This window comes from Haliaeetus leucocephalus, unplaced genomic scaffold (assembly GCF_000737465.1).
Source record: "Haliaeetus leucocephalus isolate CR32 unplaced genomic scaffold, Haliaeetus_leucocephalus-4.0 Scaffold795, whole genome shotgun sequence".
Classification (NCBI taxonomy): Eukaryota; Metazoa; Chordata; class Aves; order Accipitriformes; family Accipitridae; genus Haliaeetus; species Haliaeetus leucocephalus.
The window spans coordinates 1,473,801-1,492,218 of record NW_010973231.1 but is presented as its reverse complement, the minus strand read 5'-3'; the positions used below and the strand labels follow the sequence as shown (position 1 = coordinate 1,492,218).

Sequence of the window (18,418 nt, the reverse complement as noted above, 5' to 3'; positions counted from 1 at the left end):
TAATATTACACTTACAGTTTCTTTTACTTGTTTTAAGTTTTTTGTCAGAATAAGTTGAAACACACAGCTCACTTTAGTCCAGCTGTTCTTTGCAACTTGGCCAGCTGTTCAAAAAAAGATAATTTCACTGACTTTAAGGTCAAAAGGAAGCATTACAAAACCATGGTGACTTCCTGACCATTAGACTCAGTAGCTTGTTTTGGTTGTAGCACATCTTCTAAGCTCTGATTTTCAGATATGGAAACATGGAGAATTCCTGTTCAATGTGTGAGTTGGCTTTGGTGCTTAATACAGTGTGTGTTTGGTTTTAATTTGCTTGACTGATCTAGCTTTCTATGTAAGCTATCTTATTTTATTACTTTTTTTACTCTTAGAAATAATGATTTGGTTTGTGGTATTTTCTCTTTTATACAGCGTAATCAAGCTACTATTCAATCTTTTCAATGAACTAAGATTGACATTTAGGCTCATCATGTATCAATCTTAAGGCATGTTTAAGGCCTTACCGTCAATGTACTTTTAAAATTTCAGACTATATTTCATTGTTGTTGGTACTGTTTCTGTAAAAAGTAAAGCAAAACAATGATCTAACTCACTATTCTTCTGTTCACATAATTAAGAATAATACTTGCCATTTCTTCCACAGCAAGTAGACCATTGTTTGTCACATCAATGTTATGTTCTTTACCAAAATGTGGTTTTCAGAAATACTCCCTTATTGTCTCAGAATGGTTGGCATTTCTTATTGCCAAGTTAATTATTTTTACTTGACTGTGTCTAAATATATATTCAACTATTTTTTTAATAAGGCCAGCTTCCAAGCTAATAGATTTCAAGTGATCTGTGAGATTATCGTTGTCTTCATTTACTGCACTGCAAGTCTTTATATGTAGATTCTTGTCATCACAAAGAATGAATCTGACTTATTTTATATATGTATGCTGCCTCTTATCCCATAGAAGGGCCTGTTTCTTTTCACAGAGTAGAGGTAGCCATGAGTGATAAACTTGGTTAGTAAAGGTAGATGCCTCCACCTTTAATGTACGCTATAGTACTGTTTTCTATGGAAATTTTAATGAGATTTATGTAGAATAAAGCCCAACACATAACTAGTGCAGTGTATTTACACACTAACCTTTTACTATAACTGTAATTATATAAAAAAATTCCTCTGTGGTTTCCTTTTTATAAACCTATTTTCTATAAAATTTTGTATTCCTTTCATTCCCATACTTCAAACTTACATAAATTGAATTCTCTTCATGTCTTTTCTCTGTATTTTCAGTGGAATAAAAACAAGGCTAAGCAAACTGTTCAGCTAGCTGATCTCGAGTCATGATGTCACTAATTCTTTCAGTCTTTTGTGTCCCCCTCCCCACTCCATTTTGCACGTAATTCCAGAGTTCTTTCATTTTTTACAATAAGATGTCCAGGCCTGCTAACATGTATTTTATTAATATAATAGAGGAAGACCCTCAGAACCTAAGATATCTGCAGTTTTGGATGCACCAATTCAATCAGCATTACTTCTTTTGAGCTCTCCAATACTTCAGAGTTCCATCTAAAAGCAGTGAAGACATGTTTAGCAACTCTGTAATACAATAAAGTGTGGAATTGTTACTGTCTTTTCTGTTCAGTGTTGTAGTGATTGTACTGGGGTGTCTGTTTTAATTGAAAAGTTTTGCAGTGCAAGAACAGCATCAGTGCTTTATAATCTTAAATATTTGAAGTACTATAACTTAATGTGTCTGGAGTTTTCAAAAATAATGAACTTGGGTATCAGGAAAATGCATGGAAGAAACAAAGCAGAAGTTTTGTTTCATGCACATTTAATACATTATGTAACTTATATAACAAATCATTTTATTCAATGGGCTTCAAGCAGCTTCAAGAAATTAATACATATTAAGCTTGGTCTGTAATATATAAATTGTTGAAATAAGCCTCCTCATTCTTTGAAATACCTGCATGATTCTGTAATGTGTAACCCAGGCTTCTAGTTAATCATTATAACTATCATTTTTACTCAGATGAATTCTATAGAACAAATTTCCAAATCAGAGGAAACTGACAAAACAGAGATCAAACCAAAAAATGCAAAGAAAGCATTAACCACTTTTAAAGGACCTTTATTACATATCAGGTAATAATAATTTTCCTTACCTTTTTTTTACAATGTGCCTTGGACACTTGAGTACTGAACTAGCTAGCTTTCAAAATAAACTATTTTTTCAGACTATTAGAGGAAAACAAGTTATAAACATCCTTTTAAGAATGATTTTTACAAAGCTCAATTTTTCTGGTTTTACATGTTTTTAGTGAATCTTTTGGTGTCAACATTGGCATGCTTTTTGTACTATAATTCTATGAAATGTACATCTAATTACAAGCATTTCATGATTTCATTTATGTTGAGAAACTGTCTGTCATTGGATTTAGTTAAACCTGTGCTTATCTGTAATGAGAGCATGGTTTGACATTGATTGCATTGGCTTAAGAAAAAACAATGCATTTACTAAGACAGCTTGCACTGTTAAATCTTGCTTAAAGAACTTAAGATGGTGTAAATGCTTACACTAGTAGTTTGCACCAGTTAAACTTAATGAATGGGTCCAATTTATTTTGTGTGGGAAGTGCTCTGTATAAATGGTGTATCTGTTGAGAAGATTGTCATCCAAGATGCTTGCATCTTGCAGCTGATTTGCTTTTTATCACTAAACTAGGAAAAAAAATCAGTTGGCCAATATCACTCTTTCTTTTCACTACCTTTCAGCTTAAGATACTTGTTTAGAAATTGATTTAGATGTTAACTTTTATTTTCGCTTCCAGTTTGCTATTAGATGAATGAAGAAAATATCTAATTTATAGGTAATTCCTTAGCTAATTGTAAGTGCTGTACTGAATTAGTTTTGGAATGAATTTGAATAATGACATGCTCATTAGCATAAAAATATTTTGTATGTGTCAAATCTTCCTGGTTTTGCACTGAAAATTATCTTTATAGTCCTTTGTGCAAAAACCTCCTCTGTATAGACTTAGGTTCTTGTATAGCAGGGCAAAGGCATAGACTGCAGAACTGTGATTTTAAAAGAATGTTTAAAATTTTCTGTCCCTGTGATAAAAGCAGCTATGTTCTTCCATCTACTTTAAAAAAAAAAAACAAAACCAAAAACCAAAGCACTCACAATGAAACTGCAACCAACCAACACAACCCTATCAACAAAAAAAACCCAACACTTTAACCCTGACACAAACTGTACCTTTCTTCTCTTAAAACATTTCAAGTTCTACCATTGGACTAGGAAGTGTTGGAGTTCATGTAGATTACATGAAAGAGTAAACTTCAAGTACAGAGGTGCTAATACTTGTAGTCTTGCTGTCATGGCCAATAAAATACTGGTGTCTCTCTTGTCCTTGCTGTTTGTTTGGGTTTTTTTTTTTTTAAGTAAAATCTTGAGAGTATATGGGGTTGTTGCTCTTTACTAATACTCTAACTCTTGTAGAAGCTAGAACTAGTTTTTATTTCCCTGGAATCTTTCTCAAGACACTGAACTGAAATTTATTGAATTGATGATATAGAGTGCCACTTCTAGCTAGTCCCAGGCACCTAACTCCGAGGCGAGAAGCTCTGCCAGTGTAATTAGCTCGTGTCCTTGCTGATACCAGTGTTGTCCTGTGAAGGGAGCCTGCCCCAGCCTGCCCGTGAAGCTGAGGCACATCAGCTCTGGCTCGGTGACGTTGCTGAGAGCGGGCAGCCTTTCCGTGCCTCAAACTGCTGCCGCAGGAGACTTGCTGCGGCAGGGCTGTTCCTTACCTGTCACGGCTTAGTACTTGCTGGCTCCAGTGTATGACCCAAGCTGGGTACTTGTGCTCTTCTGTTTCTCATGGTTGTAGTCATACTCACTAGTCATCTGGCTCTGGTTTAGACTACTGTTGCATTGCCTTGCATGCCTTACTGTGAAAGACTGGTCTTTATTGACCTTCCTCCCCAATAAATGAATTTATTTGGTAAGGCAAAAAGCAGCAGTTTACTTGCACTGTCTGGCATTTGCAGTGTATTTTGAGGCGAGAATTTCTAGTACAAGCTGAAATGGTTACCCCACATATCAGTGTAAAGAAAGTAGTGTTTCTGTAAAAATTAAAAAGCTTGGGTATTCATTTAAAACCAAACACCCAGCTCCCCCAACAACTACACCCCGCCACCCCCAGTGCTATGCGGCTGGTTGAGTTCACAGAGAACAGGCACACAGCAGTGGCCCTCAAGCCCCTTTTTCTTTAGCCACAGTTGGTGGTGGAATGTTTCTTTCCTTGAGCTCTTTTTGTGGCTTGTTTTGGTGCTAGCTAATGCTTTCCTGTCTCATTTATGGTTCATCCTGCAACTGCTGTAACACACAGCTGCAATAGTACAGTATTAAGATAACCAAACTACTTTGTAACTACACTTCTTCCTTTCCCTACTGTTGTTCATTGCTTCACTTAAGATTCTGGGAACAAAAAAAACCTGGGAGGAGAAGGGGATATAGTTACCCTCTTAATCTGTTTTAAATCCATCAGTTTCTTGCTTTCTGCTTCACTCAGCACGCTTCCTTCTTCCCCACCAAAAAGAAGAAAAAAAATCTTGTCATGTGGACCGTCTAATGCACTGTAAAACATAGGCACTCCCCGACACACGCAGTCACCATTGGACTCTGCTTCTAGCATGGGTGTTCAGGCTTGCCCTCCAGCACCAAGGATATTTCTTCTCAGCTGATACACTGGTTTGTTTTAAGAGAGAAGAAAGGATTGGTACTGTAAAAGGAGGTCTTTTGAGGAGGAGATCAAACTAACATGAAATTGGCATTCTAAAAAGGGGAGAAGGGGGAAAAAAAAAACCATAACGTGAAAAGAATGTGCAGTTCTGTAGTACTGCATAATATGGCAGTTTTTTGTGTACTCCTAATGTGACATATTGAAAGGAAACAGTTTTTCACTTGGTACTTGAGCTTCCTCTCAACTTAAGAGTATATGAGCATGCCCTACTTTTTGCCTAGTAGTGTTCATTTGAATGCTTATTCCAGTTCCAAAATGAGTTGTGTTAGTTTGATATGATTTTAAAAATTCCATGCATGATTCTCCTAATCACACAAGAATATTAAAAACAAGCAATACATTTATTTATGCATGCGTCACCAGAAGTACGTGAAGACTGACTCATAAGTACAAGTGAATTTAGCTGTAGTGGTTGAAATGATTGCCACTTGCAGATAACTGCCTGCTCCTCTTCTGTGTGCACTATACCCATTACAAGGATAGATATATGAGGTGGAAATTACTCCCTGTCTGTAACACCTTATACTCTTTAATATTAGCATGAATTAAAATTAACGATGCTTTGCCTTAACATACTGCTCTAAGATGTAGTGGCTCAAGTGACTGTATATATCTGTTAGCTATTCCTGCTGTTGCAGATGGTCATGCTCTTCCAGATGGAAGAAGCCAAGGGCAGTAGTCAGCTGAGGCAGCTAGGTCCACTTGTGGTCATGAGTCAACCTCCAGCTTCACTACAAAATTTCTGCATTTAGTTTTCACAGCTTTTTTTGATGAAAAACTGTTTATAGTGACTGCAGCTGCAGGGTTGAAAGTATTTTATTTTCTTATAAGTGTGGTGAGTTTTTTTCTATGATATGTTGTAAAGATAATTTGAAGAAACTAATTCTTCTTAAATTTCTTATTAGCCCAGCAGAAGAGCTATATTTTGGATCCAAAGAAACTGGAGAGAAAAAATGTTTGATAGTTCTCACAAACGTCACTAAAAACGTAGTAGCTTTTAAGGTAAGTATTTCACAAGTGACCTGGTTTACTAAATGTTTAACATTTTCTTGTTTTGGGTAAGGAGGAAAAAATACTATTAAACCCACTTTTCAGTCTAAATTTTTATTCTGTTGTGATGTTTGAAGCAGATCAAAGAAATCTTCTGGCTGAATTTATGCCTGTTGTGTACCACCCCAAAGGAGATAATGAGTAATACAAATTTCTGGAGTACTTAACTGAAAAAGAGCTATGATGATGGTTCATTCTTTAGTGAGAGGCTAATAGTTCCTGAAAAAGAAAAGCTTGAGCACTGAATAGTCACCTTTTTAGAATTTTTCTCTTTTTTAAATCTTGGCGGGGAACAAGTTAGTAATGCTCCAAAATGGTGGAGCTCTATCTGCAAATGTTACCGTTAAAGGAATGAATGCAGTTACGTTTGCTTCAGAAATGCTGAGTTGACTTGCATCTTGATTTGGTTTTCTACCACATCTTTTGTGTTCTCTGCACACATAAATCACTAAAGTTTCCATATGTCCATGTTAAAAATGTTAACAGGTAGTCTGTTTGATATTCTTGGCTCTTTTTAAGTATGTATATAAGAGAGAAAAACAGTATATGCTAGAAAAGAAAGGATAGAAGTGGTTGAGAGAGTAAAAAGTGAAATACCACTGTCTGATTACTCCTACAAAATAAAGTATTTTAAAGACTGTAGGTATTATAATGCCTTCATATTTAAGCTTTTGGGAATTTTAGTTATTGCAGAATGAGGGAGGTTATGAAACAATCATAGTTTGTGCATGCATTGACTATATGCTTGCTTGGTATTTCTTGTTTATAGGTGAGAACAACTGCTCCTGAAAAATACAGAGTTAAACCCAGTAACAGCAGCTGTGAACCTGGCACGTCACTGGATATAATAGTCTCTCTTCATGGTGGTAAGTAGAATCTTACAGTAGGATTTTTAAGAAGTCTGGACAAGTTTTATTAAAAGGCTGATGCTCTAGATACTAACCTTTGTATGTGCTTGCTGGGGTGTAAGACTGACTGATGCCCATGTCTCCTTGATTGTTTTATGAGAGTCTTACTATTTGTAAAAAAACATGCATGTCAGACAGTATTTGAGTAACTTCCCTTACTGATTTACTACTCCTCTTAGGCATAAGTAGCTGTTGTCTGTAGCCCATTCTGTTTATAGTCTTAAAAAAAAAAGTCACAGTGGCAGCCATCTCACTTGTGTTCTATTTACAAAATTCTGAGTTGTCCTTGAATCATTCGGACAAAACTAGTTCTGTTAAAATGAAACTGTAGAATTTTGGGAAAACTGTCATCAAAATTGTTGAGCTTAAGAGAATGATTTCATTATTTTTCTTTCTAGTGAGTCAGTGTCTGATGTCCTGCAATAAACAAGCTCTCATTTTAAAACACTTTTGTTCAAAAATTATTCTATACACTTTGTAATATTGTCATCTTATCTAAGCACACTTTTGCTTTTTTTTTTTCTTTGAGGGCAGGTTTCGCAGCTTCTCTGCAGGATCGTTTCCTTATAATGGCAGCAGAAATGGACCAGTCTTCTGGAGCAGGTGTACCAGAACTGACTCAGTTTTGGAAAGAAGTCCCTAGGACCAAAGTGATGGAACACAGGTGAGCATATTGTTTTCTGTTGACAGGGATTTTTTTTTAGCCATTATTATTTAGCTGATTTATAGCACTTGCATATCATAATTAGTGAAGGATTCTCAAAACCCAGTTGTGTGCTTACTGACTGAAGTATATTGCTAAGGCTTCTGCTCTGTTTTAACTGATTAGAGGTGTTTCTAATGCATAAAATGTCATGGTATTCTGCACATGCTCTTCTCTTTATTGTTGTTCTTGTGCTGATTAAAGAGTTAAGCAGAAAAAGTGTGAATGGATGTGACAATACACATGGACAGTAGATTTTTTATTTTTTTGTTTAATAAGAATGTGCTACTTGAGTTTTCTAAAAAGAAACAAGCAAGGAAAGAAGACATATCAAATCCAAAACTCTTTTCTAGACAATATTAAAAAATATTCCTTTTCTGCTAGGGAAAATCAGAATTTTGTAGAAAATTTCTGTAAAACCTATCACATGTTCATATGTGTGTTTTCCATATTTAATGGTGAAAAAATACCACTAGGTTTCATCTTTAAGAAAAAGTAATTTGACTGTATTTTTACTTTAGATTGGGGGAGGGGGGAGTGTTGAGGGGGGGAGCTGCCTTTACCCCCCCCCCCCCATGGCCAAAGTTAACATGGAAAAAGTATTTTTGAGACTTGATGCCTAAGTCTTGCTCTAGCTTTGCTTCAAATGCTTATCCCTTGCTTCCCTATTAAACAAAATCTACATCGTGTGAGTGACCTTAAGCTTCCTTGTGTAAATGTTGCAATTTTTTTTAAGACAGACTGAAACAATAGAGAGAGATTGTTTGATTACATTGAATTTATCACCTGCAAAGTGTGCCACGTATGTACATTACTGACGATTACAAAACTGACCTTTACTTTTCATTAAACCTAGATTAAAAATAGCAGAGAACATAATTATTGTCTCTTTAATATTATATGTGCAAGAACTTTATCTGAGGAATCTACTTAGATTTTATTACACGTATTTGTCCATTTCTTTTTTTTGTCTTGCCGGAGAGGTTTTAGCATTTCTCTTAAAATAGAAAAATGCTGCAGCCTCAATTTAACCATTTCTTTAGCAAATAAATTTATTTGCACACTAATTGACTTGCATGTTATTAGAGGAGCTTCTGCTGTGTTTTATAAATTGTATAGAATTCCACTACCTTCAGTTGTGGCTTGACATTCTTTTCCTGCATTTTCAACTGTGGAAGAGGTGGACTCTATGAAGAATGTTGTTGCTAAGTTTTAAAATGGAAAGAAAAACTTTAGATTTTCTTTGCTCTTCAATAAATTGTTGCATCTCTGGTAGTAAGTATTTGACTGAATAATCCAGTGCATCCTGTGCTATGAATTTACGATGATGAAGATATGTTTTAACTGAGCATGCAAATAATTTTGATCTTGCTTTCTATATCAAAAGCTGTCAAAATGTAATTGGTGGACTGAGGAAGCCTTTTCAGACTATCATTGCAATAGTCATTTAGAAAACTAATTAACCAGAACAGGTGATAAAGTGTATATAATAACTGTTAGATGGATTGTTTACTATTAATTATACAATGTTACATTATATTTATGATTTTTGGTGCATGGCTTTTTTTCCCCTTTCACAGGCTCAGGTGTCATGTCATAGAAAGTAGTAAGCCTTCTTCTCTGACATTAAAAGAGAATGCATTTAATATTCCAGCAAAAACCAATGAAGATTTACATATACAGGTAATAGTGTATTCCTTTTTGCTGAATATTGAACAAAATTATAAAATATGATAGAAATAAAAAGTATTTGTACTAAACCTCTTTGGTACTTTGTAAACTATGCTATTTGAAAATCTTGGCAATTTAAATTAATTAAAACAGTGATAGTGATTTAATTATTTGGTTGAATGGTAATGGTTTACTAAAATACTACTTTCATTGCACTTTGCTCATTCCTTTTATGTATATTGCAGATCTGGGCTATCAGTAAACCTCAGTGATATCTTTTGCTTCCTAGTGTAAAGTTGTCACCTGCCTGATACAGGCAATATGGGCTGTCCATAACTTAAGATTTGAACCTTCTTTAGTGGAACAGATTCCTGAAGTATGTAGTGGTAGAAAAGGTATTGCTAAGAGATCACTAAGAGAAGTTTGTCTGGGGTTTTGGGGGTTTTGGGGTTTTTTTTTGTGTATGTGTGCTTATAGTTACTGGCTAAATAGCTCTAAATTGAAAAGTAGTTTCATGTGCAGTAATTCTAATTTAATGAAACTATTTCTATTTTCAGCTAACTCGTTTACTGCAAATTAATAAAAGACTTCAAGAGCAGATTGATCGCTGCCTCTGGTTCCAGCAGTTGTCAGTTGTTTTATCATTACTATCAGTCACTGTTGTTGCCTTCTGCTTCTACCTGGCATATACCCAGAGAAGCTAAAAGAATTGCTGTGCGCTGGATGCACTGCCTGTCATGGTTGGTTGGAGTGGAAGAGATTCCAGTGCTGCACTCGGATTCTGGAACTGCCAAAACAAGGTTTCTGAGCCCACAATAATGATACAATTTGCTGAAAAAAAAGAAATGAATGACCAGCAAAGGAAATTACTGAGAGTTCACACTTAGAACAGGGCATGAGGAAGATGTTAGAGCTAGGACTTAATTTCACTGTACAACTCAATAAATACTACTGAACTGGAAGGACGAAACCAAATACAGCATAATTTAAAACTGTTTAGGTTTTTTTTCCCCTCTCTTCAGCTACTTTAAATACAGTATTTAATTTCTTTTTGTCATATTCATTCTTACATCCTGAATTACTCTTATGGAAGGTGCAAGCAGTCAACTTAGTGTATTCTAAAGGTCAACCTGTTCATTCAGGAAAATTTATGGAAATTATGTAGTACAGGCAGATTTTTTTATATAATCTATGTACATATAAAGGAAGATATTTGTTATTAGTAATTATTTTGGTAATTCAGGCTCATTGCTTTCATTGGTTAAACTCCTTATTTTTGTGCTTTTTCTGAATGCAAAGTTATTGTAAATATTTCCTACCAAATGACAAACACACAGCCATATTGACCAGGAATATAACCCTTGTTTGATTCCAAAGATACTAATGAAATATCATAATGAGACACTATTCCTATTCTTCTTCTCCTTTTTTTTTTTTTTTTTTTAAAGCAACTCTTAGTTAAATTGTGGAAGGAGTGTTGAGAGTTGACTTTTGATGACCTATTATTGGTTCATAAAAAAGCTAATAATTAGTCAATGTAAGAACATATTCTGAGATGTGCAATATGCTTAAATTACAGATGAATTTATGAAAAAAGCAAGTCAAGTCAGGAAGATTAAATATTGTTGAAGGCAACCTAAAAGTGTTATATCTGCCATTTCTCAGAAACTGTTGTGGAAATGGTGTATGAAGCTAGTGAGAACTTTGCTAACAAGGATTCTTTGTACTCATTGCTGTAAATATGTATATTAAAATGATAAACACTTAAAAGGAGACTGATTGGTATCTTTCATACATTTAAAATTTTCACTCTGAATGAGGTCTAAAAATAATTTCTTGACTAGAATTAATTTTTGCTACAAATTGGCTTTGTAACAGATTATTTAATTTTATCTGCTGACTTCAATAGATGAGATTATTAAGGAAAGATAAAGGTCATACTCTGCTTCTGTCTTTTTGCTTACAGTATCTCTCCAGTGTGTTGTAGATGTAGTGTCATTTCTAGGAAATAGAAAAGGGCAGTTTAAAGAAAAAGCATTAATAAACAGATTAACTAATAAAGCAGCAATATGATTACTGAAAATATTACCATGTAAAAGGCAAGTCTACAGAACTGTTTGGTGCACAGTCTTCTGTCCTTTCTTAATTTATACAGTGTTTTACCACATCTGCATTTTCTTAATTTTTCACTAATCTCATTTCTGTTCAGTTTGCTGCTCAGTATTTTGTTTTCTTAATGAGTTTGCAACTTATATTGTTCACTGTTACTATGAAGCTGTTATTTTCATGTGCATGCAACTCAAATGCTTTGCTTCCAACTAAATGGGTTGTTGTCTTGTTGAAGAAGGTAACGAAGTAATTTGTAACCTTAAGATAGTACTAACCATGCTATTAAAATGCCAACTCCTTAATTTGAGTGGATCGAATAGCACTTTACTGTAAAATTGCAAGAAATATATTCTTAGAGTCTTTGCCAATATGAATATTTTAATGTTTTGGTGCTTTCATATATTTCAGTATTTTATTACTATGTTGGTATTTTCTTTGTATGATGAATGAGATGAACATCTTTTCTATTTTAATATGTTTTAGAAAAATACAGTTACAAAATAAATACAAGGAAATATGTAGTCTTGAATGTTTAGTCTTTTAAAAATTGTTGCACCTCCTGAGGTTTTGGTTCTCTCGTTAGTCTGCAGATATTTAACATGAAGGAGAGGTCATTATGGTAATGACCCATAGTCTGTTGTATAATAGAAGTTGTGATGATACTTGTCAGACAAATGTAAAATAGATGATCATGAATTCTTAGAGTGCCTAACATAGTAATGTAGCACATCATATTGGCATGTAAACACCACTGTGGCACAAATAATGCAAATCCACACAATACAAATATATATATAGCTTGGTAAAACTATTATTTAAACATCACACACTAAATGGAAAAATATATGTAAGAAAAAAAGGCAAACAGTATTTTTTCTTAAATAGAAATTGAGAGTAGTCTACTCTGTATTTTTCTTCTGTGAGAACTTCATTGTTTCTGTCATCACAAAACACATGGTGATCCGTCAGTATTTTCCCAGTTTTCCGTTTTCAGTAGTTTCGGGCTTTGTTTGCCAACCCTTGGAAACACAGATTTCAGCCAGTCCATTTTGGAAGGTTTTGTGTCTAACGCACACTGACATTACAGAGTGCACAGCAGTAACGTGATTTGGTACAACACCCAGAATTGAGAGAACAGGCAAAAGATTGTTTTCAAGTTTATTTTTATTTTTTTCACAGTACATGAAACTCAGTTTATAAAGCTGGAGCATTTTAGAACTTAGACAATTCACAAAATAGGATTTGATACAAGATTTAATTTTCCTGTCCCTCATTGTAGATTAGCAGTTAATCTTGGCTTTTACAGACAGTTAAGAGACAGCAATGACTGTAATGCTAAAAATGAGCCATTTGTATTCCAAAAGAGCACATACTCTTTTCCTAGCAAGCAATTTTTGTGCCCTATTCTTAGGTACTTTATTAAGTAAAGTATTAGATTTAAGACTTCATAGATGGTGCTTGGTTCATCGTCTCTACTTCCAGAGTCTTACTGTGGGGTAGCTCCAAACCGTAGGAATAGGGGGTGTTCCAGTGACACCATTCACGTTGGCACTGATGATGCTCATCCTGAAATTATTTACAGTGGTTTAATGTTACAGTGTATTTGAATGCTCAGAGAGGTATCAAAAGTCTATTTTACATGGGAAGTATATTTTTTTTAATAGTGAAAACAGGGATTTTTGCATAAGGACACAGTCACATTGAAGTTTTTTAATTAGATGCAAAACCTAAGTATCTTAAGGAAAAAACACATTGGAGTAGGCTAATTTGGGGGGGGGGAATCTTTATTATAGTATTTTAACATATCAAATAATTCTTCTTCTTTAGAAAAATAGACACAGACAAGCATAATATATTTTAGACATTTTGTAAAAAAAAAAAAAAAATTTAAAAAAAGGTGGGGGGGAGCAGCAGGTCCAGGAACGTGCTTTTTAATTGCCTTTCTATTTCATCACTGATTCCCTGCTGTAACCGATTTCTCTCTAATGTCCACATTCAAGTTCTCTCAAACATTTATCCCTGCTTCCAGAAGTTTATATGGCTTTTGTTGACTGTATGGGGTTTTGTAGACAGCATTTTAAGTCACTGCACTGTCTTGGGGATCCTCGTACTTTCTGTGTAGTTGGACTGGCAGCATAAGGGTATAAATGCTGGTTTGTTAATAAAACACAGTGTTAGTTCTTTCTTTTTCTGTGGCTTTATTGTGAAAGTGGACATTCAGTCAGAATAACAGAACAAATTTGAAAATTGACCAAACAACGCTGTTCTGCAAAACGCATCACAGGAGGCCGTAAGGATTCACGGGTTTAGATCTTGCAGTAGTTCCATAGAGTGTTGTGTCCGAGACACAAAGATGTCTGTATTTACAGTATATGTATTAGTTTAGGAAGAACTAATCAGTTGTAATTAGCCCCGAAGAGGAAGTCGAGTGCTCTTTTCTGAGGTTAAAGAAAACATCTTAGATTCTGAAGTGCATGGCTTATGGTTCCCTGTTCCCTGGAGGATGGCTCACTGAGGAATTACTGACTCGGTATTACTCCTCCTTTACTCCTCCTTTACTCCATCCGCGGGACTGGTTCATCAGCCTACCTCCTTGGCACGCCGTACGTCCCTTCTGTTCTCCTAAACGCTGACAGAAGCACTGGGCTAACAGCTGAAGAGGGTCAATTATTGCTGTGTGATTGCAGCTAATAGCACTTGTTTTTAGATTGCGGTAGGCAATTCGTTCTCATGGTATTGCTCAAGTTAATAACGAAGTCCAAACACAGAGCCCCTTAGGGGAGAAAAACCCACCCTATTTATCAGTTGCCAGTCATTGTGGTCTTCACCATAGTCCAAAGTGCAGCAGTAGTCCTCCCAAAGGACTGTTACATTCTTCTTTACACCAGTGCAGGGTCTCTTGATCTGTTAGTAATACTCCCTCTGTTCTATTTTAATTCTCTTAATACTAGTTGTGCTATATTAGCACTATATTGGAGTTGGTTGAAATGTCAGAAAACCTGAATATGAAAAAAATGTAAGTTCTGTTTATTTATCTTTCATTTTCTTTGGTCAGCAGTGGAATGTATTCATTATTTTACTGCCACTTGGTGTTTTTTTGCAAAATACTTTTGGAGTATTTTTTAGTACTGTTAAAAATACTGAGTTGGAAGGATGGTAAATTTTGTGGTTTGTTCATCTTAATTAGCCCATGAGGTATGCCAGCACTTGATGGCGATTTAGCCAGCAAGAAGCAGTGATTTCCTTGAAAGTATTCAAGGAATTTTTTTTTTTTTTCATTTTTCAAAAACATTAAGTCACTGTGTCTCTTTTTTCTTTAGTCTTGATCAGACCTTGGTCCTGAAATAAATACAGCTACACAAACTTACTTGGCCAAGTCTTTTGCTCCTCAGTCTATTGGAACTTACAGAAGGAACAGATAGTTGAACACGTACTTTCTGTTCCAGACCCAACTACAAGTAAAAGATTACATCTACTCATGTTATTCCAGTACCTGTGTGTATACTGTGAAGTAGCCGCACAATAAACTGGCATTGCTGCTTGGTGAGAAAGTAAGTGATAAAGATTCGCCCCACATCCCAGTTTTATCCAGAAAGTCAGGAGGGGAAGGTGGAGCAATGCTACATAGTGATGTGCTCTTCCCACAGCAGGCTATTGACATGGTCCCTCTAGAGCAAGCGTTCCCCTAATTTTGGGCCCAGGAGAGGGAACAAAAGCAATTTTGACAGGTTTTGATTCAGATCCATTGTGGTTTCCTTAGATCTGCAAAGAAATGCTTTGGACATGAGAACTCAAATCCAAGTCTCCGGTATCAGTCCCACCATGACCACCATCCCATTTTGTGTTTACGATGAAATCTGAATCAAGATATCCTTTGGGTAATGATGATGTAGTCTTACAAATCCTGTGTGCTGTTTAATTATTCAAAATTACAACTTTCTTGTATTTCTTCAGCCCTGTATCTGTTAAAATCATTGCCAGTTTCATTTTTTGACAGCTTGGAGCTATAGCTGAACACCTGTTCTTCAAGCCCTAGGGAAAATGTTAGAAATGAGGAACACCATTTAAATAATATAGATTACAACAGTAGTGTGAAAAAGAAGCATAAACAGAATTTGTTAAGCTTTTATTTTCTAGAATGCTACAACTGATAAATTGCTGAAAGGAAAAGCGAATCTGGGCAAACACCACAGATGCTTCATTAATCTGGTACAACTAACACTTACAGATTGATGCTTAACCTACTGGCATCTGAATTACTATAATCCCCATGCCCTGAAGTGCATTTTCCTGTACACAAGTAGCATTTACCATATTTTCCTTTTTATAATTTTTTCAGAATTTAAACTTGCAGCTGATGGTGATGACTCACAAAAAGATTTTGTAGTGCCTTCTGAAGGAAAGCAGCATTTTCTTCCTGAGTTCACAGTTTAATGGGCTTTGTTCTGCAAACAGGACGTATAAACATGGCTTCTCAGTCCAGTCTGGAATATAGCAGTGGAATTTAGTGGGAAACCTCAGAACAGCAATGCTACTCATTGCAAATCTAAAATACAATCCTGAACAAATATGTGTTGATGTATATGTAATCCCAGATATTGCTATTCTAGCGGACAGTGTGATTGACCTGATGCTTCTTCCGGCCCCTCACATTGGATGTGTGTTGGATTTTGGAGTAGGTGCTACGTCTTTTATTTCTAGCCCATACTGAAAGTACACCCCAATATTCCTATGCTGGCTGTCCCGTACTGGTATATGGCTGGGTATATGGGGAACCAGTACAGCCAGTCTGTTCCGAGAGTCTTCGGGGAGAGCATCCATTTACTCCAGCAAGTTCCTGAATTGAGGAGAAATTGCAAAAGTATCAGAGGAAGAGTATCTAATTCTTTTCACTGCTTTGGCCAGTTGCATCTGCTGGAAACCCTGAGAAGTGTTAAATAAAAGGTGAGGTAGCCAAAGAAGGAGTTGTATCTTGGTTTTGTCTGCTCTAAGCTGCACATTGAAAAAACAATTAGCTTTTGTGCTCTGTCCATTTTCAGTAGGCAATTTTTCTCCAAACCAATGCTGTGTTGACCATCTTGTATGTTGTACAATCATTGTAAGTCCATCAGTCCTACTTCTAATTGGACGAGCACTACTCCAATTGACTGTTGCTCTTGTGTGTGTTGGGCTTTGACAGTGGATCTGTGGCCTGGGACTAGACTGTGAAATGTAAATTTAAACAACTGCAAAATGAAAAAAAAAAAATGTTTCTCATATAGTAACAATGACTGATGAACATGAGCTAAGCCAAAAAATCGTTCCTTCTCCTAGCAAAAAAAAAAAGATAAAAATATTCAAGCAGATGTCTTCCAGACCTTGGGAGAAAAGGAGGCCCAAAACACGTTCAGAGCAGCTTTGTCTGAAGCTTGCAGTCTATAGCCAACATGGAATTACAAATCCCTCATTTCAAAGAGTTTGAAACCAGCCAGCTTTCACCATGGCCTTGGAGGGGACGGTCTGCTCAGCCCCCAGAGCGCCCGAGCCACCCTCCTGCACGGCCCGTGGAGCTGCGACTGCTGGATCCGGTAACTCCCTGAACACCTAGTTGAAGAAACAGATTAAAATATTTTTGATGGATTATAATCATGGTTTCACTGGCTTATCTTGAGCATGTTTTGTAAAATCTGGTTTTTTTTAAAAAAAAAAAAAAAAGGGTAGCCAAGAGGTGGAGTAGCCTGCTGATGGTGGTTCGCTTGACTGCTGTTCACTGGGGCAAGTGGTAGCCTCCATTCAAATTTCCATTTGAAAGATACCCATTAGCAGATGTGCTAGTCTGGCCCCTGCTTATCAAGGACCAGGCGCAGGGAGTATGCGCCACGTCTTTGCTGGCCTCGCGCAGGACGGAGGCAGAGGCCTCCAAACTTGCACAAGTGGGGCACAGGAGTGACAGATGCCGTCTTGTGTTTGCTGTGTGCAAGCGTAAGGTAGCTTCGCTGTCCTCCTGGAGCAAATGAAACACCCTCTGGGAAGCAGTAGTTGCAAAAAAATGTGGAAATTGCTTTGGTAGCCAAATTGAAAATTGCTTTGAACTATGCTGTGAAATTGTTGTCTTGAGTAACAAAAGTCACCCATAAGTCATCTCCATGTAATGCGGGGCAGATGTACACGTGACTGCCCTTGCAGGTAAATTTGGCAGCTCTCAAAGCAAAATACATGTTAGGGTTTTCATTTATGTTCATAAATGATCTTTCTTGCCAGCCTGCCTGGGCCAGCGGGCAGGATGCCTGGCTTACGCTGCTCTGAAAACATGTCCTGGCTTAACCAGAGAGGTAGCTGCTCTTGTATTGTCTCCCAAACAAATTTCAGTCTGGAAGTGCGATGATGCTTCAAATACAGCTCTGTCATGCCAGCAAAAATGGCCTTCATAAATTCATAACACTGAACAATTTTTAGGCTGAATAGTGAATTGATCCTCAAGAGAGGTAAAAGGAGAAATAGGGGAGTATTTAGTGATCAAGTCGCCAGGTTTATCAGTATTTCCCTGACATCAGCAAAGAGACTGACTAGATACAAAACCTGTTCGTAGAGGAATACAATTTTGGTTGCATGTATCACCTAAGGAAAAATAACTCGTACAAAACCTCTAAGTACTGCAAATCGAATTGACACAGGAGCCTTCTACCTGTCTCAGCTAAAAAAAATAGTAGCAACTGGTAGTAACTACCAGAGCTGGTTGTGCCTATACTGATGCTATTCACATCCACCTACTGATATGAATGGGAGTTTTCAATTTTAAAATAAATGAAGCACAAAACAGTCTCATTTGTTGAAAAGAGATATATGCCTGGAACTGATGCTCCCCTTAAGTAAAGAACTTGGTACCAAAAAGTAATCTCAACCATCATCTTTGAACTGATGACCAAAACTGTAAGCATATGATATTTCAAGTTTTTATTCTATATTAAAATATTAGATTAAATATTTTTTTAATTAAAATTTGTTGAGTAACATTTCTAAATGGGTGTATTTCTCCTCCAGGCAATGTACAGAGTTCTACAACTTGAAAATGAGTTGCAAACTCTCTATCTAGAGACATACCTCTTCGGGGTAGGGATCTATATCTTCTTCGAGGCTAGGGATATGTTGTGCTGTTACTTATGACAGGCTTTCCTTCCAGAACATAGCT

General features: G+C 36.2%; 1 protein-coding gene across 4 annotated transcripts in view; it reads left to right on the top strand.

Annotated features, from left to right (window-relative positions):
- The window catches only part of MOSPD2 (motile sperm domain containing 2), a 34,865-nt gene extending 24,328 nt beyond the window's left edge, over positions 1-10,537 (top strand). For all 4 annotated transcript variants that reach the window (XM_010581538.1, XM_010581539.1, XM_010581537.1 and 1 more), the window contains 6 exons: positions 2,031-2,143; positions 5,715-5,811; positions 6,629-6,725; positions 7,302-7,431; positions 9,051-9,153; positions 9,699-10,537. In XM_010581538.1, coding sequence (XP_010579840.1) covers positions 2,031-2,143; positions 5,715-5,811; positions 6,629-6,725; positions 7,302-7,431; positions 9,051-9,153; positions 9,699-9,845 — 687 coding nt within the window. In that variant the 3' untranslated portion in view covers positions 9,846-10,537. The remainder of the gene's footprint in view (positions 1-2,030; positions 2,144-5,714; positions 5,812-6,628; positions 6,726-7,301; positions 7,432-9,050; positions 9,154-9,698) is intronic.
- The last annotated feature ends 7,881 nt before the right edge of the window (positions 10,538-18,418 follow it).